General features: G+C 43.3%; 1 protein-coding gene across 1 annotated transcript; it reads left to right on the top strand.

The window, feature by feature from the left end:
* The first annotated feature begins 1,700 nt into the window (after positions 1-1,700).
* On the top strand, positions 1,701-22,646 carry RNF125 (ring finger protein 125). The gene is made up of 6 exons (XM_072152014.1): positions 1,701-1,985; positions 14,701-14,854; positions 16,819-16,913; positions 17,886-17,985; positions 19,927-20,031; positions 20,733-22,646. The coding sequence occupies exons 1-6, from the start codon at positions 1,858-1,860 to the stop codon at positions 20,817-20,819; spliced, it is 669 nt and encodes a 222-aa protein (XP_072008115.1). The 5' UTR covers positions 1,701-1,857; the 3' UTR covers positions 20,820-22,646.
* Positions 22,647-22,937: the final 291 nt, after the last annotated feature.

Genomic DNA, 22,937 nt, shown 5'->3' with positions numbered 1-22,937 from the left:
AGTTTGCGTGATTGTCTGTTCATTCCGCAATATGACAGAATTAGTCAGACGACCAAACTGACCATCAGGTCCGCTAATCTCTTCTCATATGTCCATGTGTATTAAAATCAAGAAACTTAAAGGGGGTTGTCCATGAAAGAAAAATCTCTCCCTAGTGATGCTTACACAATAAAGATCATTTCTAACCCTTTACTTTACAATTTTACTCAGTTTTAGTGCTGTTATCACTCCCTAGGCTGGTCAGTGTAGAATTCCAGAGTGTGGGCAGGACTCTAACCAGAGACTTCATGATTCCTCTAGTGCTATGAGATGCTGTGTGCAGACAATGTGCTTAAATGATCAGACTCATTTAGATTTAACACTCAACTAGTATATGACACACAGAAAAAGAAATGAGACAGATCAGAAATGATAATAACATACACCGTCAGCTCTGCTGTGCCTCCCCCTCCCCTGGATAAAGTCTGTCTGTAGCTTGTAGATTTACTTTCCTCACGCTGTTGTTTGCTGCGTGTGTTTGTCTTGCAATGCAAGAGGAGGGGCGGCTGCAGAGAGGAGCTCAGTTCAGTCACAGACAGGAGAACGATGAGGCTTATTTACTACGGGTCAGCGGAACGCATTTCCATTGGACTTCCCGACATTTTCGGGATCTGTGTTGCTGTTACAGGGATTTAGTAGGGGATTGTGTCGCACACAATCAGATTTTGGCGTAGCGCCGCTGGCTTTCATGCAACAGGAATGGGGGGGGGCGTGCCATCCGACTGATTCGGACTGAGCGCGGGATTTGAAATTCAATTTGTGTCGCAAGACAATGCACTAACATGAATCGGGAAGAAAAAGGTGAACTTTGGTGGACCTGAGCGGGGAAGCGACACACATGCAGGATATCGTGTGCACGATCTTGGTGAATAGCGCCAGAGTGCATGATCGTCGGAACAGAGACTATAGACATGACTGTTATGTACAGTAAGTGACTACAGAACTGCCCAATATCTTATGTATGTACAGTAAATGACAACATACATGGCTGACATATGTACAGTGACTATAGACATGACTGTTCTGTATGTACAGTAGGTGACTACAGAACTGGCTGTTATGTATGTACAGTAGGTGACTACAGACATGGCTGATTTGTACAGTAGGTGACTACAGACATGGCTGTTATGTACAGTAGGTGACTACAGACATGGCTGATTTGTACAGTAGGTGACAACAGACATGGCTGCTATGTAGTACGGTAGGTGACTATACACACGGCTGCTATGTAGTACGGTAGGTGATTATACACACGGCTGCTATGTAGTACGGTAGGTGACTATACACATGGCTGCTACGTAGTACGGTAAGTGACTATACACACGGCTGCTATGTAGCTCGGTAGGTGACTATACACATGGCTGCTACGTAGTACGGTAAGTGACTATACACATGGCTGCTATGTAGCTCGGTAGGTGACTATACACATGGCTACTACGTAGTACGGCAAGTGACTATACACATGGCTGCTATGTAGCTCGGTAGGTGACTATACACATGGCTACTACGTAGTACGGTAGGTGACAGCTGTGCGGGGGCCTCCTCCCGGGAGCTGTCCATGATGTGCGGCCTGTCCTTTGTTGCTGGCAGGATAGTGACATGTCCCGCCCCCTCGTCAGTATCAGCCAGTAAGAAGCCGATGTACGGCCGGGAGGCGGGGCGGCTCATGTTACTGCTGTGTACACGGCACATGCTGCTCCCCAACAATAGCGGCCGGAGCTCATTGGCCAGAGCCCCGCAGTAACCCGAGCTGCTCCGCACATGTAGCCAGTGCCCCGCACAAAGGAGCAGCACATCCCCGGTGACCGGACAGCAGACATGGGCTCCATACTGAGCAGCGACAGGGACCAGAAGACTTTCAACATAGATGAAACCAACCCCAACTATGACTGCGCCGTGTGCCTGGAGGTGCTGAACCGGCCGACCCGGACACGCTGTGGCCATGTGTAAGTGCATCCTCGGCTGCTGGAGGGGGGAGGGCGAGATGTGACTGTTCTACAACCCCTAGTATGCACCATGATGGGGGTCGCGGGATCTGACCTAAACTTACTTCAGTCCTGGGCTAGTGAGTGACTTCATGGGGCAACCACATACATGAAAGTAAGATACAACTTTTTAGCTACTTGAGAAGGTAATAGACCCCTCGGGGCACTACTGGGGGAGGTAGAGGTCACATGACTCCTCCTGCCCCCTTAGGTCAGGGCTCCACATGGCCTTCCTGACAATGGCACATGCTGCACAGATAAAGAAGTCTGTGTTGAGCTGCCATCTCCACATATAATGCAGTTATGCGCTTATCTTGTGACTCACAAGTCCTGTTCATCTCACGCTGACTTTCGCCAACGTGTGTGGCACCATCGATCTGAGCCAAATTTCTGTATAATACCAGATGTCTGAAAATACTGCCCTAGCAGACGAATAGACAGACAGATTTGTTAGCCATTGGACTAGTCTGATTCCTACTGTAGGATTAATGCGGGTGATGGCGGCCTCTTTGTCCGTAATCGTGTCTGGTATGGCGGTCGGTGGCACACGGACTTGTTGGCAGCATGGGGCACAGTAGGGCTCATTGTTCCTTCCTCTGTGTACAGTTATACAGCATGGACGATCAGTATCCACAGTGCTGACCTACATTCCCCAGAATATCTCACATTGTTCTTTGTTCTGTCATCCAGCCAAGTAAAAAAGGCTTATACATAGTTCTGCCTCCATACAGGACGCTGCAGGAGATCGCTTTAGTCTTCACAAACACCTCATGTGTACAAAAAGTACTTTTTTCTGTACGCTCACATTATGTTTTTCTGAAGTATATACATCAGGATTGTTTCTGTACAAGGTGTCCCCCATAGACTGCAACAGGCAAGCATCACTTTTACTTGTCTTTTTGGGTCCAGTTCTATTGAGTTAAAGTACTGTCCATGTTTTACGTGTCCTTACAGGTATACAGACACAATAGTATAGATGGAGCTGTCATTAGTTGTGTGCCTTGTCATTATAGATAACAATCTGCAGCACTTGTCCTACCACTCTGACCACCCATTAACATTCACTGACTGTCTATTTACACACAGCCATTACTGGATCCTAAACTGCTATGTGTACATAGGAGCCGGGGTATATGGAGACTCATAAACTGCTATGTGTACATAGGAGCCGGGGTATATGGAGACTCATAAACTGCTATGTGTACATAGGAGCCGGGGTATATGGAGACTCATAAACTGCTATGTGTACATAGGAGCCGGGGTATATGGAGACTTATAAACTGCTATGTGTACATAGGAGCCGGGGTATATGGAGACTCATAAACTGCTATGTGTACATAGGAGCCGGGGTATATGGAGACTTATAAACTGCTATGTGTACATAGGAGCCGGGGTATATGGAGACTCATAAACTGCTATGTGTACATAGGAGCCGGGGTATATGGAGACTCATAAACTGCTTTGTGTACATAGGAGCCGGGGTATATGGAGACTCCTTCACAGCGATTGTTTGCACAGACCAATTATTGTAAGTTCCCTCTAATGGGTCCAATACATTCTCCATAGCAAAAAGCATTTAGCAGGGTGAATCTGAGATTTCTGCTGGGGGATGTCCTGATATCCTTAGATATATATATATTAAAAAGTTATTTTCATTTTCCTTTTACTTTTTTTGTGTACAGTATTTGTCTGTGATTATGGAGGCGGCCATGTTGCCTGACCTCTAGTAGCATCTAGTGATATTCTAGTAGGAGACTCATGGCCCTAGGCAGTAATACTCTGGAGCCTACACTGAAGTTTATGGTGGGTTATCTAGGCATGCTCTGTACTGGGAGGGGTGTAAATACACAGTGGGTGTCACATCATCTGTTGTCATTAGTGGAGGCAATGATGGTGTTCTCTATAGACACGTTATCTCCTATTGTTATCTTGTGTGTGATGTAAATGAGGTGACTCCTGTTTAGAAAACCCACACAGAAGTGTCAGCCTCTTATTAGGCTTTAGTGGCCAGGATGCAATTTGTAGAATATACCGTAGTAGCTTTATTAAATATTGATAGAGAAATGAAAATGTAAACAACAACATTCCAATATGTAATATGTACAACATATGTTTAAAGCAAATGAAGCAGGGTAAACCAGTGACACTTACTCAAAGATCCAGGCACTGTGACTGTGGTAATCATATATTTGTTGTCCATGGCCTCCTACCTTTTAAAATCAACTTTTAAAATTATGCTAATAGATTTAAGACTCAACCTCCCCATCTGCTCCCTCAGCACTTCCTCCCTCTGTCTGATGTAATCTCAGCAGAGGAAGTTGCAGCACAAAGGGGCACATTTACTTACCCGGTCCTGCCGCGATCCCCAATCCGGACTGTCCGACGAGGATGAAGTCTGGTGCACTGATTCTGATTCACCAAGATCGTGCGCCCGATATCCTGCATGTGTCGCTTCCCCGCTGAGGTGCGCCGGGGTTTACCTTCTTCTTCCTGGTGTATGTAAGTGCATGTCTTGCGACACAATTTGAATTTTAAATCCCGCACTTAGTCCGAATCAGTCTGGTTGTCCGACGGCCCACCCCTGATTTGTGTCATGTGCGCCAAAAACTTCTGTTGAATGCGGCGCAAATCAGAAATGGTTCGGAAATGCGGTGTGCGGACCCTTAGTAAATGTGCCCCAAAGTGTTGAGGGCGGAAGTGCTCCTGCATAGTGGAACAGCCTGTGATTAGCTGAAGCTTAGTCTGCTATTCCATGTATCTGATGTCTGGGCATGTTTCCTAATATTTGCTTTGGTTTTCTATCCACATATCCAGGGCTAAAGCCCTACAGCCGGTTCTGGCTGCTGTGTTGCTAATGTACAGGAGCTGTAAGGCAGATTTGTGCTATGTGCCTGTGGTCAACATTTGCCCGATCCCAGGTTTATGTACAACGCTGTTGTGGCTTTCTGGTTTGCATGTTCTTTAAAACTCCAGTCCATTAGTAAAATGAGTGTAGTCAGTGAGCAGGAGCCCCTGTGTATAACAGCTGCCATGTCCGTCCTGTTGATATCTTCCATAGGGCTCAAGTTGCAATAGCTTGTATTTGTTTTACTCTCCAGTGCACTAACAGACAGAAGCTGTGCTGTCGATTTAGGGAAATGACATCATATGAACAAACACAGGCCGCTTCCTGAAAGAATACAATGGGAGTGGGAGAAGAGCATGACTAAGGATGATCCACAGGATATAAATGTGAATATTGCTGGATCTATAGTGCACAAAGAACCTTATGTCTGATGGGCCATGTTGAGACGGAGTTAAAAAGAAAATCTTAACAATTATACTTATTTTATGCTGAACATAAAGGGATACCTGGATTTCCAGGTTTTTCAGATGAGATACATCAGATTGGTGCTGAAATTATAGTAGAGAGCAGGGACGGAGGTCCAGCTCCACTCTCTGTATTGACTGATCTGGAATCAGTTGAGCTCCTCCTAACCCCAGTATGTCAAGTAAATACATAACAGGGGTTACAAGGAATACAGAAAAAAGCAGAGGGCCGGATAACTGAAAGAACACACGCTTACCTCAGCCCAGTTCCGGTGTAGCTCCAGTACTTTTGATTTCGGGCCCTGCGTCTGACTTTCTGTGAGTTCTGGGGGCTCACAGGATATGGACATGGGTATCCTTGGACATGTGTCGTCAGTTCCATTTTCCGAGGGAACTCTGCTTACTGTGTTTTATATGGTCCAAGGGGCCTATTAATGGATAAAGCTTCTTCTGTGACCCCCCCCCCCCCCATGAACTTCCAGTTGGGGTTAAGGCCTGGAAACAGAAGTATCAGAGTGAAATAGGAGTTGGAGCAATGTCTGTGTACTTTTATTTTCTTACCTGGGCCCAGCCCCATATTTGTGAAAAAAAACCCTTTAAAGGACATCTACAACCAGGATGAAGGATTGTATACTGAGAACACTGACATACTGGTGTGTGATCCTTCTGGCAGATTCTTATCTGATCTTCTTTTAGCTGCTTATGCCCTGTTTTTTTTTTTAAATGCCTTTAAAATGATGCAAATGAGCCTGAGGGGTTCCAGGTGCCTCCAGGTTCCTGAAGCCCTACAGACTCATTTGCATAATTTGGGGTACACACCAGTATATCAGTGTGCTTGGTTTACAATCCTTCATCTTGGGGGAAGATGTCCTTTAAGTCAACTCCATGCCCCAATGTAATAAATTGTTTATTTCACATTACTTTCTCAGGGCTGGATTGGCCTGTAAACCATTAGTTGCTTGAGTTATTTCATTATGATATGTCAGAGGTTAACTCAAAGGCTAAGTGAAAGCTGGAATGTAACATGCAATGTAAGTGTGAACTCTTGTCATTTATATCTGGACAAGTATATGGGGAAATGTACATATGACCTTGGAGTTACTACAGGGGACAGAAGCCTAAGCCTAGGAGGTTTGGGTCAAGTGGCTTCCAGCAACTTCGTTCATAATGAAATGATGTCACATGTTAGTTTGGCACACCAACACCGCCTAAAGACTTGCAAAGATCCATGGGAAAACTCAACATTATGGGTATTTCAGTAAAAAACTCAACAGTCCTAATTATGTCCTCTTCTATTTCCATTATACGTGATGGAGATATCACACCAGGAGATTATAATCTAATCCCTGAGTGTACAGACACTGTTGTCTTAGTGCTGACATATATTTGCATTGGCCATTGTTCACACTTCTTTCCATCCCCAGTTGTTTCTTAGTTTATCTAAGCGATTTCCTTTAGACATGTCCTGACTTTAAATGAATCCTGCCTCGCCATGTGACTTCTCTTTTTCAGAGTCGGGTTGAACTTTGATTTGTTTTTCTAGTTATTTGCCCATTTTGGAATGTGACTGATGCTTGTAGCCAAGGTTCAGTTTATTAGGTTGTCCATTAGGATATTAACCAAACACAGCTGTTATTTTTATCATCATATCTAATGTAAACAAGCGCTTTCTTCATTAAAGTCGTCCGGTCAGACAGGTTATTCTTAGCTCAGTTTACCAGTTCCATAAAAATGACCAAAAGTCACTAGAAGTTCCTGTGCCCCAGGGCAGAAGCTGTACCTGCATCTATAATTTGTCTACTGTGACTTTAAGGTTTTATGAGATAACCTTATACTCTTCCATAACAGAAGAGCTTAATGAAAATTAAAGGAACCTACTCGCAGCTTCAACCATTCATATTCCAGAATTGTAACTGGACTTGTAACGTTATGGTGCACTGTTGTGTGAAATCTCTTTGCACAGCAACTCCCTTCTGCTCTGAGTCACTGCTGTGGCAGGCATGTAGCCAGGACACTTACTCCTAGATCCAGGCACTGTGATGGTGGTAATCTTATTATATTTGTTATCTATGGCCTCCTTCCTTCTAAAATCCTCTTTTAAGATTTTGCTAATAAGCCTGAAGGACTCCGGCGGGTGCTACTTGAGTCCTTCTGTGCTGCAGATTCACAGGCTGTTACACTGTACAAGGAGTTCTCCCCCTTGCTGTGTGCTTAAACCTCCTCTACTGCAGTCAAATTACATCAGGCAGAGAGAGGAAGTGCTGAGGGAGCAGAGGGGAGGGTGAGACAGTGTGACAGCATGTGAAGCTCTAGCATGAAGGGGCTCAGGGAGCCTTTCAGACTCGTTGGCATAATAGAAGGATGGAGGCCATGGATAACAAATATAAGATGATGACCATAGTACCAATGAGTAAGTGTCTCTGGTTTATCATACTTTTATTTTGATGGTAGATTTCCTTTAAAGCGTAACTGTAAAGTTATAATGATGTCACCAAATTATTAGATATGTTTCCCCCTTTAAAAAAACAGAATGATGCCTACTTTGTGCTGCTCATTTTTCTTTCCAAAGTTATGCTTCTTTTCTTTTCTGAAAGTATTTGACTAAAATCTTTCACACTAGAGATGAAGTGGGCAGAGACTAATGTCTGTCAGTCTATGCCCTCAAGCTGAGGACAGTTAGCTTGCCCACAGATCCCATGATGCCATGTGTTCTCTCTCAAAGTAATTGAGCATTAAATCCATTTAGTTTCCCATAAGTAAATCTACTGAACACTGCACAGTCCACATACAGGATTTTTATGGTGACAGCCTGGCAGCTTCCATCACATGGAGGAGCAGGGAACATGTAATAAGTGGTAGTAATCATAAGTAACAGTTACATGGAGCATATAGCCTGTTCTGTGTGAGCACTAAGGGTTAATAGCTTCTATGCACAGAGCTGATGCTGCCTGATGACAAGGTAGGGAAAGGGTTGCAGCATGAGGAGCAAAGACAGACAGAGAAAACTCTGTAGAATCACAGCCTGGGATGGAGGAACTGATAGGGTACATGGGAGATCTACCTCACCATTCTGTACAGGAAACATCTGTACCCACAGACTTGAACACATCCAACACTGCTGTATACACTGAGAGCTCTGTCACATGACCTCCTCCCAGCAGCCCCTCCCCTCCCAGGAGTTTGTAGAGTTTGTTTATACTATGGACTAGGAAGCAGCTGCTGCCGCACTGAGGTAATCTGAGGGGTATAGCAAAGAAACTGCAGGATATGGGTAACAAAATTAATAGGCAAAGTTATTTTACATCCCAAGAGCTATTGATTTGTGGGGAAAAATTATATATACAATACTATGTGACAAACATTTCTGGCACAAATTGGTCAATGACTGTGTACTCATCATCATTTCAGACCCTAAACTATTGATGACCTATCCATAGAATAGGTGAGATACGCAAGACTCCTGCTAATCAGCTATTTTATACTGTGGTCGCTTCAGGTTCCTCTCTCATTCACATCAATGGAAGCAAATATGAAAACATTGGCGTGTATTTACTCATGGCGTTTGCATTGCAATGCAAGCGCTCAGGGGGGAGCTCGGCCATATCTGCATTTCCAGTGAACCATGTGATGGGTAACCAGCACCTGGTGTCGTGCATGTACAGGTGCTGTGTTTCACTGGAAATGAAGATTCGGTCAGGCATCGCAATGCAAACACCATGGGGCTCATTTACTAAGGGGCCCACGGACCCGACTATTTCCGTTTTGCACCACTGGGACAAGTATTTAAAAGGGGTTATTTGGAGCACACGTTCGGATTTTGCTTTTATGCGACACAAATCGTGGGGGGGGACCTTGGACGATCGGACGGATTCGAAAGAACCGCGGGATTTAACTTGCACATAGAGGAGCCAGCATCAGGAGTGTCACATCATTACACAGGTTGTCAGTCATGTGTATAGGAGTATCTCATAAACACGCAAGCCGCAGGGGGCACCAGCACCAGGAAGCACATAGAGGAGACAGCACCAGGAGTGTCACATCATTACACGGGTTGTCAGTCATTTGTATAGGAGTATCTCATACACACAGGCTGCAGGGGGGGCAGTACCAGGAAGTACATAGAAGAGCCAGCACAAGGAGTTTCATATCATTATACAGGCTGTCAGTCATGTGTATAGAAGTATCTCATACACACACAAGCACCAGGAAGCACATAGAGGAGCCAGCACCAGGAGTGTCACATCATCATGCAGGCTGTCAGTCATGTGTATAGAGTATCTCATACACACACAGGATGCAGGGGGCTCCAGTACCAGGAAGCACATACAGGGGCCAGCACCAGGAGTGTCACATCATTATACAGGCTGTCAGTCATGGAAATAGGAATATCTCATAAACACAGGCTGCAGGGAGCATGAGCACCAGGAGTGTCATTATACAGGCTGTCAGTCAAGTACTAGGGGGTGTGGCTGTGCCTGACACTCATGAATAAGCTGGACTGCTCAATAGTGTAATGGCTCTTTAGACTTCTCTCAGGTAATTTGCATACAGCTTTAGGACCTGATTGTTTAAGTTTACTGGCATGTAAACTTAATGTAAGGATAGGGGCAATGTTTTTCAATGGCAGTTTATGAAAATATATTTAGTTTTGGTGGTTAATTTGCCTGACAGGTTCTCATTAAGAAATTAGGTCATTGCATTTCCACGCAGTGATTGCTTATCTCACTGTTTACATTTTAGCTCCAGTTTTTATTCAGAAAAAAGTAAGAGTGTAAGTCATCATTCAATCTTAAAATATACAGAAATGGAAGGTGGTTAAATCTCCTGGTGGATATTCACTACAAGCACACAAACGTATGGGCATATGTTCGCCGCGATGGAGAGGAGGAGGGGTGACCCTAAAACGGGGAGAGATAGGACCGTATCTCTCTGTGCGCCCATTGCTGTCTATGGGGGACGTACATGCAACCCCCCCCCCCCCTTTCCCCGATGGGCATGTGAATAAAGCCTTAGATGTTCTGTTTGTAGTGGCTTTAGATGGTCTATTATTTTATACAAATTATGACCCCAGAATTGAACATTTTACACAGTCATTAGGGAAATGGATAACCACACATTTACCACAGGTTGGGAAATTCTGACTTTTTGAACTTTAACATGTGTTTTTCATATTATCTGTCCTTTTTGGCTTGTGCCCAAAATGATATCATCCTGATCCAGCATGTCCACGAGTTTTAGAGGGGAAGCATGAAAGAACAAAAACATTCCTGTGTCCATCAGGGCTTCTCCTACTCTATGAAAAGGGCCTTCAAGACCTCAGGTCTAACTGTAAAAGACGTGGATTGTTAACCAGGTCATTATGGAAGAGCTCGGCTGTGCAGTCTGCATATTCACCAAAGGGCATCTGCGTACATGACACTAGATGAGGACAGCAGTGTGTCCTGCAACTATTTCACAAGCCAGTGTCATAGCAATCTTTTGCTTTCTCACACCCCTGCACATTATTGTATTGGGATGGTTTTGATTTTAAACATGTATTCTAGATATGCTTTAAGGGGTTTTACTTATTGATATTGTGGGTTTAAAGTGCAGATGAATAACAGATTGTGGGGTGCAGAGACCCAGTATTCCCACAGATCAGCTCTTCTCGCCAGAACTGAGTCACTGCACCTTAACCCCTTCACACAAAAGGGATCTGATCCGTAGTAATCTGATATGACCACAGAAAGCATAACTGTACATCTTATCTGTTCATCTTCCGCTGATTCGGGGGTGTTGAGTGTTGAATACCTACAAATCTTATATTGAGGACTAATATTGCATATACAGCTTGCTAAAGGTGCACAGACCATTTAGGTACGTCTTCTGACATTTTCTCTAACATTATTCAGTATCAAACTGTATCAAAATACATGATCTGGTCCTTTTTTTTTTTTTTTTACATGGGATTTGCTGGGTGCTCAGTCAAGTGTATGGCTTACTTAAAGGAACACTAGCTGCATTCTCTCAAAGGCAGCACCACTCCTGCCCTCAGGATGTGTGTAGTACTGCACCCGGCCTTGTTCATAAACTGAAATACGAGAAACCACCTTGAAAGATTTGGAGCAAAGACGTTTACAGAATTACAGAATAAGTCTTCCTACTTTATAGGTGGCTTTCTTACCTAATGGTGTTGGCCATAAAGTTTCCCCTTTTTACTTCCTTTTTTTCCTTGTGTCATCAATTTCCTGCATGGATACAGTTACAGTTATGGTCAGGATAGCCACATGTTGTAAGTTGGCTTTGCTGAACGATCATACGGCTCATTATGCGCTGTAGTTGTGACAACATATTCTTACATTTTTTTTACTGAATGGAACAGATGCTGATATATGATTTGATGTGACTTGTTGTCTCCATAGATTATTTTGGCTCTTTTATCTAGTTTCTATCAGGTTACACATGGATAGAGTTATCCTTACAGTCATACTTATTTGATAACTATGGGTGACTGAGGATAGTTCAAGATCTGTAAAACTAGGTCAACACTTCTCCAATCTAATCATTAACCTCATGGAAACAATATCTGAATGAGGATAAGCTCTTACATTTGCTTGTTTTAGATTTCCCTATGGCAGATCCGATATGAACGGTATTTAGTGCAGTGGATACTCAAGGGAATTGGCTCCATTCAGTTGAGGTAATCTGTGACTTTTACATCAGAAAAAATACTTTTTAAGAGACTCAAACAGATTTACTGACTATACATTCTATATCAATTTTCCGTATATCTTATATATAAAGCTGTGTGTATGTATATCCACTAAAAGAATCTGCACTGTCACGTTTATTATCAACAAATTTTGCGCAGTCGCTCTCTGTGACTCGGGGGACATCATGGACTAGATTCTGAATTGAAATTTTAATGCACGCTTTCCAAAATACACTTATTACCCATCATATACAGGAGCCATTGCCTGCTGCTGCCGTAGCAGTTAAAAGCTGAGCCGTGTATGGTTAACATTTTGCTTCAGATAATTAGTATTTGAGCTCTGAGTGTTGATGGGTTACTATAGGCAATGAGCATAAGACAACTTATGTGTGAGGTACAGGGATAGAGACAAAGAGGCAGGCAGAGTGAGTGAGCGGCAGGGAGGGTAGGTGAAAAACAGGTAGAGAGAGTGATTGAAAGACTGACTGAGTGTTGTCAGGCTTCTGGGGTAGTGAAGCAAGTGGACCAACGCGGAGGATGACACAAGCCGACACCTGGGACTGGAGTCCAGTTTTCACTAGAGCCCGCTGCAAAGTGGGTTGGTCTTGTTGCGGCGTGGTGCCACCAGGTCGTTTCCACAGGTGCAACTTGTCCACAGTGGCGGTCGAGGTACACAATCGTCAGGCAATCTCGTGGTCGGGGACAGACAGTAGGTCAATGCAGGCGGCAACAGTTCTAGGTCAGGGACGGAGCAGGATGTTAGGGCTGGCAGCAAAAGAGCAGAGTCGGGAGAGGTCCAGGGTCACAACAGAAGATCAGCACACGGGAAGCGTGTAGTACAAAGATCCGGCGGGGAATGCTGGGAGAAGCCGTCTGGCCCTTTTAAAGTTAGTGCAGCCGGGACGGGAGGAGGAACGTGGAGAGGTAAGTGAGGGTGGGAAGGGCCGCCGCCACGGAGAGGGGCATGGGTGTGCCTGCGATCCAAGATGTGGATCGCAGGGGCAGCCGTGACAAGTGTGAGTGAGAGACAGAAAGGCAGTGTGAGTGAGTGAGAGACAGAGAGATAGGCAGGGAGAGTGACAGACACAGAGCGATAGATACATAGCGATAGATAAATATTTTTTTTTTTATTAACCGATTCTATTTTGTTAAAGAGCAGTTATTTACCAGACCGGGCAATGGTGGGGAGCTGCAGAAATATATATATATACACACACTATTTGTATACGTTTCCAGAGGTCTGTTTCTTATCACAGTTCAACTGCAGTAAAATATGTATGTGAAAGGTCACCGATTAAGAAGGAGCAGGGTAATACAATTTAGTATCTTCAGAGATATTCTTATCAAGAGGGTACAGCTGTTTTTCTCATTGTCCAGTTCAAAAGGACAGATCTCATAAAACGAGCAAGAATAAGATACATGCATATAACCAAAATCTGTAAGGAGCGATAGGTAAGATTTATAAAACTGTGTAAAAGAAAAACAAAGAATGGCAGCTTTCATCTCTTACACTACTCTTACAGTAAAAGTTGTATTCTGATCACACACTTGTCCATAGGTGTAAGCTCTTGTGAGCAGGGCCCTCACTCCTATTGTTCCATATGGCTATTTGTACTCTGTAATGTTTTATTTTACTTGTATATGTCCCCTATAATTTGTAAAGCGCTAGGGAATATGATGGCGCTATATAAATAAATATTATTATAGATTGTGTTGGGTATTGCAGTTCAGCTGCATAGAAGTTACAGAAAAGCTGTCATCAAAATAAAGTGTGACACAGCAGGGGCACTTACTCATAGATACAGGCACTGTCACTGTGGTAATCTTTTTATATTTGTTATCCAAGGCCGCCTTCTAATATCAACATGTACAATTATGCTAATGAGCATGAAAGGCTACTGGGTCGGTTCCTAAAGCCCCTCCGTGCTGCAAATTAACAGGCTGTTAGCGCTTCCACTGTGTGCTGAAACTTTCCCTGCTGCAATGAAATTACATCAGGTAGAGGGAAGGGGAAGTGCTGAGGGAGCAGAGGGGAGGGTGAGAGAGTGTAACAGCCTGTGAAGCTCTAGCACAGAGGGGCTCTGGTAACACACCCAGGAGCTGGGCTGTTCTGCAAACATGATGATTTCTGTATACAACCATACTAAGGCTGTGTACATACAAGCACTGGGAGCTCTAGTTAGGAACCCCCTTTCATTATTTAGTATGTTAAAGCAGCTGGTCACCCAATAAATCTATTTGAGGAGATTTATTAAAGTGTCTGAGTTAAAGCTAAACTAAAATTGATTTTATATTCCAGTATTGTAGCTGGATTTGGAGCACTCTGTTGAGATCTCTTCAATGTACTTATGCACAGCCCCTCCCCCAGCTATATGTCTGTGAATAGTACAACTTTTACTCAAGGGGGAAGGGCTGTGCAGTGTTCAATGAAGTGATCTCACACACCAGACCGCTCAAAATCCAGCTCCAATACTGGAATATAAATGCATTTTCACAGTCCTGTTGCTACTAAAAACACACATAGAGGTATAGTTATACAGATCTCCATGCCAGTTTTGTATTGTCAAAACTGATGACAGTTTCCCTTAATATGCTCCTATTCTTCTATGACCTATTTCTTTCTGCTCATTGCTGTGTTTCCATATTCCAATAATCATATTTCCACTTGTCTTGTAGGTTTTGTCAGTCTTGTATAAAGGCTAGTCTGAGGAATAACGCCTATGCCTGTCCGTATTGCCGGACTCACCTCTCATCAGAAGGAACACTTGCTGTGGACATCATGAAGAAGATGAAAACTGTATTTCAGAATTGTGAGGAATGTGAAGAAAAGGTAAGGCAGAATGTAGATAAGATGCCTGCGGAACCTTACAGTAAACAAAGTAAGGAAGAAGTGTCAGATCTTTGCGTGCAATTATACATGTCATCCTTTTTAGGTGACCAGTCATATATTATTTCCATTAAAAAATAATTAAAAACATACATTTGGTTGTCTTTTTAAAGTCAGTGGTCCTGTACCACCATTATATGCTGCCCCTGGCTGATTATTTGTCATGATGGATCAGAACTAGAGATGAGCGAGTATACTCGTCCGAGCTTGATGCTCGTTCGAGTATTAAGGTACTCGAAACTGCTCGTTGCTCGGACGAGTATTTCCCCTGCTCGAGATCGAGCATTTAATTAAAAAAACACAGTGAAGAACAATGAAGAATAGAATAAAAACAGTGAGCACAGTGAACACAGGATCATTTAAGTGAAAAACACAGTGAAGAATAGATTACAGATGTTCGGCACATCTGCTTACTTGTCGGGAGATACGCGCGGAACGGTGCGAACAAAATAGTATGTGAAGAACAATATATATGTGTGAAGAATACATTGCAGAACACGGTGAGCAGGACAGAGACCACGAGGAGCAGCACAGAGACACCGGGGAGCAGCACAGAGACACCGGGGAGCAGCACGGAGACATGGGGCAGCGGCAGCACGAAGACATGGGGCAGCGGCAGCACGAAGACATGGGGCAGCGGCAGCACGAAGACATGGGGCAGCGGCAGCACGAAGACATGGGGCAGCGGCAGCACGGAGACATGGGGCAGCGGCAGCACGGAGACATGGGGCAGCGGCAGCACGGAGACATGGGGCAGCGGCAGCACGGAGACATGGGGCAGCGGCAGCACGGAGACATGGGGCAGCGGCAGCACGGAGACATGGGGCAGCGGCAGCACGGAGACATCAGGCAGCGGCACGGAGACATCGGGGCACGGAGACATCGGGGCACGGAGACATCGGGGAGCGGCGGGGAGCCGCACGGAGACATCGTTGCACGGAGACATCGGGGAGCGGCACGGAGACAGCGGGGCACGGAGACAGCGGGGCACGGAGACAGCGGGGAGCGGCACGGAGACATCGGGGAGCGGCACGGAGACATCGGGGAGCGGCACGGAGACAGCGGGGCACGGAGACAGCGGGGCACGGAGACAGCGTATCTCCCGACAAGTAAGCAGATGTGCCGAACATCTGCAATCTATTCTTCACTGTGTTTTTCACTTAAATGATCCTATTCTTCACTGTTCTTCACATCTGCTAACTTGTCGGGAGATAATATACGCGCGGAACAGTGAAGAATAGATTGCAGATGTTTGCATACATCTGCTAACTTATCAGAAGACATTCTTTTTCAATTAATTAACACATTTTATTCCCGAACCATGGTCCCTTTGAAAAATGCTCGAGTCTCCCATTGACTTCAATGGGGCTCGTTATTCGAGACGAGCACTCGAGCATCTGGAAAAGTTCGTCTCGAATAACGAGCACTCGAGCATTTTAGTGCTCGCTCATCTCTAATCAGAACATGTCTAACATATGTGTCATGGAGCTTGTAGAAGCCATTATTACAGTGGGAACCCAGGGCCCGGAGCCATGGGGCAATGCCAGTGGCTGGTGCTGCGTTGCATCGGTGGTGGATGCCATATGATGCCGCACCTATTAGCATAGGGACCCATTATAACGAGGTCACCATGAAGTGGTTAGTGGGATTATACAATTTGATCAAAATGTAACTAAGAACCTCAAGTTTGTTTTGTATATGCAGCCTAGCGCCAATAGATCCTTGTGTAATGTGTGGATGTGCGGTCCAGTACTTTTCTCTCCCAATGCTGGTCCATCATTACCATGTAATCAGAATTTATTGATTATTATATCAAATCTTTCTACCGCCTGAAACACAGCAAGTATTTTGTATTTGAAGGTTTTCTTCAAAGAATAACATCTAACTTGTATGCATTTTGCTTTTAGATATGCCTGAGTGAAATGAGAGCACACTTAAATATGTGTCAGCAATATATTACAAAGTATGGACCTCTAGAAGAGTTGGGAAAGATACAAATCAGGTATGTTACATTGTGTCAGTGGGATGATGGGTTCTATGTATTATCTGACTTATCAGGAATGTGGTAAAGGGGAACTTGTTACCAGGTTTTGGGTCCCCTTGTTATCGTCTTACTCTTCATCCCTATTACTAGAAGAAAAAAAGACCATGGGCCTAGCTGCCAAAGGATATCGTGAACAAGACTGTGAATAAGTTCTAGAGAGACAGGAAAAATCACATCAGATGGGATATTATTCTGACTGGACCAGAAGAAATTTTTTCCCATTATGGGTTAATTGGCCTTAGGTGTTTCTAGAACTGTGTTTTTGAGGTCCATAGTACAGAAAGTTTAACCTTTTGAAGGTGGACCCTGCCATAACACCTATACACATGGATGTGCATTTAGGACGTTTATAGCAGCTTAGGAGGTGTAAAGGAGTTGGCAACCACTTTGTACCATGATAAGACTGAGTCTTTTCCTTCAAAGTAGCCATATTAGGACTTATTTTTTAAAGGGACAATACATAGATAAAATGCATTTTTTAAAGGGAAAGTTGGATTTTTTTTTAACATAGTGCTATGCTTACCCACTGCAATACTTTTACAGTGTGTTATACACTGTATGGCAGCCTACACCTTAGCTGGAAGGAGGGACAAATAGATAAACCTACATGGAGGACCCATAGAAACCATTGTCACGCCACAATCGTAAAGCATTTAGGACACTATGGTCAACATGCACTGTAGAATCTAATGGGTTAATCATCCCAAAACGGATCATCTTCCTATACGGTTATTAGAGCAGGTTCTCGGCTGTCACAAGACATCAGAGCAACTGCTCTGCCCCTCACAGGAGACCCATGCAATACTTAGACCACCATAAAAACATGACAGCCTAGTCTAAGACCAATAAGAGGCTCTATATGAGAAGCTTTGTCATAAAAAATGTCATATTGTATATCTAGATGTCTGAGTATGTGCTTTTGCTTTTCAGAGAGGAAACGTATGCTTGTCCTTTCTGTTCTGAAGAAATGGATGAAGATGAGCTTGTACAGCATTGCTTTGCATCCCACAATACAGAGACGCAATTGGTGGTAAGGAATTTTATGACATGATGTTTTTCTGTTTCATGTAAAAACATAGAAATGCTTCCAATATTTTACCATAACATGTGATTTTACTTTACCAAACCATACAGTAAAATATATACAGTATTCATGTACAGTGGCGTAACTAGGAGAGGCAGGGCCCCATAGCAGATTTCTATAGGGTGCGGTCACACATTGCAGTACAATCAGTTTAAAGGTGGTTTTAGGTGCAGTTTTGTTAATTTAACCCCTTCATGCTCCGTACTATGAAGCTATGAAGGGTGTATGAAGAGGGCTCACGGGCTGAGCCCTCTTTATAAATAGATGGGCTTTGCTGCATATCGCAGCAAAGACCCATCGCTAACTCCCGTGGATGGTGCTTGCCCCGATTGCGGGTGTTAACCTTTTCTTTGCCGGCCGCACTTTTCTTTACCTGCGATCGTCGCTCCCCCGAACGTCATCAGGGGGCGGCGATCGGTTGCCATGGTAGCCTCGGGTCTGTAATGTATAGTGTGCAGAAATGCCATATACTGCGATACAGTAGTATTGCAGTATATGGTGGGAACGATTTGACCATCTAGGGTTAATGTACCCTAGATGGTCTAAGAAATAGTGAAAAAAAAAAGTTTAAAAAATGTAAAGAAATAATAAAATACAGCAAATACACACACATACATACAGTATATACTGTACAGCATATACAGGACATCGATGGAGCAGGCCACAGCACGCAGAAGGTTCCAAAGAATGAAGGTATTATTCACATAAGAGGCATAAAATTTGCGACGTTTCGATTCGCAATGAATCTTTCTCAAGCATGTTTGAGAAAGATTCATTGCGAATCGAAATGTCGCGAATTTTATGCCTCTTATGTGAATAAAGCCTTCATTCTTTGGAACCTTCTGCGTGCTGTGGCCTCCTGCATCGATGTCCTGTTCCTCAGGTTTGTGTACCAAAACCTTTGGCTGCGAGCACCACCCTTTATGAACTATCGTGCAGGACTTGGATTGCTGTCTTTCCTTCTCTTTCCTGTACAGCATATACACACATATACAGCAAATACACACATACAGCATATACTGTACAGCTAATACACACATACAGTATACATTCATATAACTATACATACATATATAGGGACTTACATTTCTCGCAGACCGGCTGCTGTGGCATCATGCCAGTGGGTTTCTTCGGGCTGGTTGGTGGCTGTGGCATACACGTCTGGGAAGCCACGGAAGTAGTAGGAGGCAGCGGATGGAGTGAGTCGGTCGGGCAGCCGCGAACGGAGTGTACATACTGGGCCGGCCGCAGTTGGAGTAGGCCGGTGGGCAACCGCGGACTGAGTAGGACAGCCCGGCGGCAGGCTGCAGTTGAAATGGCCAGGCCATGTGGGACGCTGTCGGGGGCTTTCGGCGCCAAATGAAGTGGGGACAAATGAAGAGGCGGAGTTGGGCGGCCACGGATTAGTTGGGAGGACAGGGGCTGTATTAATGTCCCATTGCCCCAGTATGCTGGGAATATGGGCATGAAAAAATATAATTTATAAATTTTTGTCTTGTCTGTTCATCCCGGGCCCCTGTGCCACCCAGGCCCCGTAGCAACCGCTACGGCTGTTGTAACGCCACTGTTCATGTAGCATTGTGTAACAGTCAAGGCCTTCCAAGTATTGAACTCCTTGCAAAGTTCTATTGACAAGAGATTTGAAACTTTGTTGAAAATTGTACAACTTTTCTTTCTCCAAAAGCCAACAATTGCTAAAACTATAAAGGTCATAGACACAAATGAGTATGATTATCTGTGGCTGGAGGCTGTGCTCTACTGAAACCTATCATAAAGGAAGCAAAAGCAGACTATATTCTGTTCCAGACTGTATTAGACAAAAGGGTACAAGGTAGATGTTTGCGACATTTATAAGTTACTAATATTTTCACCCTGATTTTTTTTCAGAGATGTCCCATTTGTCATCTGATGCCAGGAGGAGACCCGAGCTATAACTCAAGTTTCCTGAGCCATCTCCATGCCAGACACTCAATTTACTATGAGAATTACATTGTGAGTAAAATATATCTATTTTGCCTCATTACTGTCATATGCATTAATTTAACCATCATATGCTTTTTTTAACATTGGATTAAACCGATCCATAGTCTTTCTCATATTTTGGGGGCAGTTGTCTACCTATAAATCCAATCAAAAAACACCTACTTCTTTCTGCAACAAAAAACCAAGGCTGAACCCTACATAAGGGGGCTTACCTGTGTTCCTCCACTCGTTGCAGTTTCTGGGAGACTGAAATTGCAGCAAGAAATTTCATGCAGATTTTTTTTTCCCCCATTTTGTGGAAAACAAGAAAAACTCTGCCTCCCTATTAAATCAATGAGAAGCAGAAAATCCAGCACCCTTCCCACTGCTTGAACTCACCCATGCATGTTGTATTGTATGGTAGTACTCAATACATAACAATTTATAATAAAAGGCTCCGTATGGAGGGCACACTGTCACTAGGCTTATTGAATATGAAGATTGAGGAGAAAGTAACATAGATTTTTTAGTACAGGTTTTTGTTTTTTTAAGTGTCAACTCTCAGATGTGAAATTATGCAAACCTTATTATATGTTGTCCATATTGCATATTTTCACATGTGTCTATGCCCAGTTTCAGACTTTTGCAGACATAGGTTCTATGCAGATTTTGTGCAGTTCTTCAAAACTGTTTGTATTACCCTTATAATCTTTTCTGTTTTTAACCTTTAGGACATAAACATAGTGGAGGAGGCTCTTATTGAAAGAGTTCTAGATCTTTCTATGTTACACTTCATGAGACATTCAAACAGAACCTAGGTGCCAAGAAGACGATCGGAATGGTGTGTAGAAGAGCTGCTGGTGTACCTATTGGGTTTACAGACAAAGACTACTTTTATCACATTATGTGGTTATATAAGACTACATCATAAGATGTATTTTATGGCTGAATTCTGGGCAGACGTTACTTGATCTTCTGATAGTGTTGTATACTTTCCAGTGGAGCTAGATGACCGCAGCTCTCCAGGTGTTGGGGAACTAGAAGTACGCCGACATATTGTGACTTGTAGTTACACAGCACCTGAAGATTTACAGCATTATAGTATGTGTATTACTGTGTTGAATGTTGAATATGAGCATCAGACAAGTGTCATGTTAGCTGTTTTACCCCTGCATCTGCATGTGTGAACTAGAAAACTTCATAACTTGTTATGAGGGTAAGGCTCAGTTCACACCTTTGGCAGGTTCCTTTATAAATAGTGGAAAAAATAGTGCAGCAGTAAGTGTCCTTTCTCCACTATTTATAAAGGATGTGTATGGGAAGGTTGATCAAACTCTATGGGGACCAGAAGGTGAGTGGGAGATCTTCCTTTTTTCGTACACCTTCCTTTAACGGATAGTGTAACGGATAGTGTAACGGAAAGCCCATACGCAGGTTTGACCTGAGCCTAACAAAGAGTAACTGGCAGATGGTTGATATTCTGGATGACATGTACAGCAAGAGTTTGTACAGCACAATATAAGTACAAAACAAAAACTAAAGCCAGTAAGAATGTAACAGACTTGATAGTGTAATCTAATAGAAGGTTTCTTAAATCTTGAACCAGTATTACGTGGCCACATTGTAATACACATACTGCTGTAGTATAAGGTTAGAAAGAGTCAAACAGTCTGATGACTGATTCTATTGTATTGTCTTGTCGATATATATAACAAATATATGGGTGAATGTGGGTGATGGAGAAAAGTCAGGCACAAAATGTAGATGTCTGTCTGTTGACTACTTTATATCACATAACAAAAAAAATAACCAAGCCAACTACATAATAAGAAGGCCGCTAGCCTGGCAGAGAGGTCTCGCGGTGAATGGGATGAGTTAAGGCTTGAATTCCTGCGATGGCAGAGAAGAGTGTTCATACTAAAGCATGTTGTGGATATACAACCACTGTTCTTTATGAGCAGTCTGTATATATTGTTGAAAGTGGCTGCAAAATTTGTAAAATTGGTTTACTGTGAAAAAACATCCTCGCCATAGTCAATTTATTTAATTTTGCTCTAAAATAATAACATTTACAGATATACTAAAACTGTTTAAAAGTTAGCCAAGACAGTCTTCTACTACCACATAGTATTACTACTTTACTCACGTTTTGGAGAACCCCCCATCTGTTCTCTTTGTTACAAATATGAATTTGTATGCGCAAAGTTCTTTAGGTTTAATTTTAACCCATTGTTGGCTGCCTTATGTTTCTCAAAGTTGTTCAGTTCATTTGTTCCACAGCATCTATTTTGTCCTGATTTTTTTTTTGTTTTTTTTTTTGTGCTTTTTTTTTATCTGCTTATTATTTTTTTTAATGTCATTTTAAGCTTCCTCAAAACTCGTTGTCCATGCTGGACAACGATATGGTCCAGAAATGAAAAGCTTATAGCAGGATGTCCCACTTTATAAGACCTCTGGTGATCCGACCTGATCTCCATAGAAATCAAGCTGTTTCATTGTCCTGCAGCGCCACCACAGGATATATTAAGTATTACATGCTGCTCATTAAAATTAAAGGACATCTATCACCAGATCAAGGATTGTAAACCAAACCTACAGACATAATGGTATGTGCCCCCTCTGGGAGGATATGCTCTTCTTTTAGCTTCTTATACGCTGGTTTTAAGAAAAAAGGGCATAATTCTAATAGCCTTTTTTTTTAAAAAAAAAACGGGGAATAAGAAGTTAAAAGAAGAGCAGATCCTGCCACAGGGGGCGCACACCAGTTTGTCTGTATGTTTGGTTTACAATCCTTGATCTGGTGGTAAATGTCCTTTTAAGTGACTGAATGTGCAAGGCTTAGATTGCTATCCTCCAGAGCAGCTACTCTGTACTCTGTATTCTAGGCTAGGACATGAGGGTCCTGAAGAAACTTAAAAATCCTTAATGCAGTAATT

This window comes from Engystomops pustulosus, chromosome 5, assembly GCF_040894005.1.
Source record: "Engystomops pustulosus chromosome 5, aEngPut4.maternal, whole genome shotgun sequence".
Lineage (NCBI taxonomy): Eukaryota > Metazoa > Chordata > Amphibia > Anura > Leptodactylidae > Engystomops > Engystomops pustulosus.
This window is presented reverse-complemented; position numbering and strand designations above follow the sequence as displayed.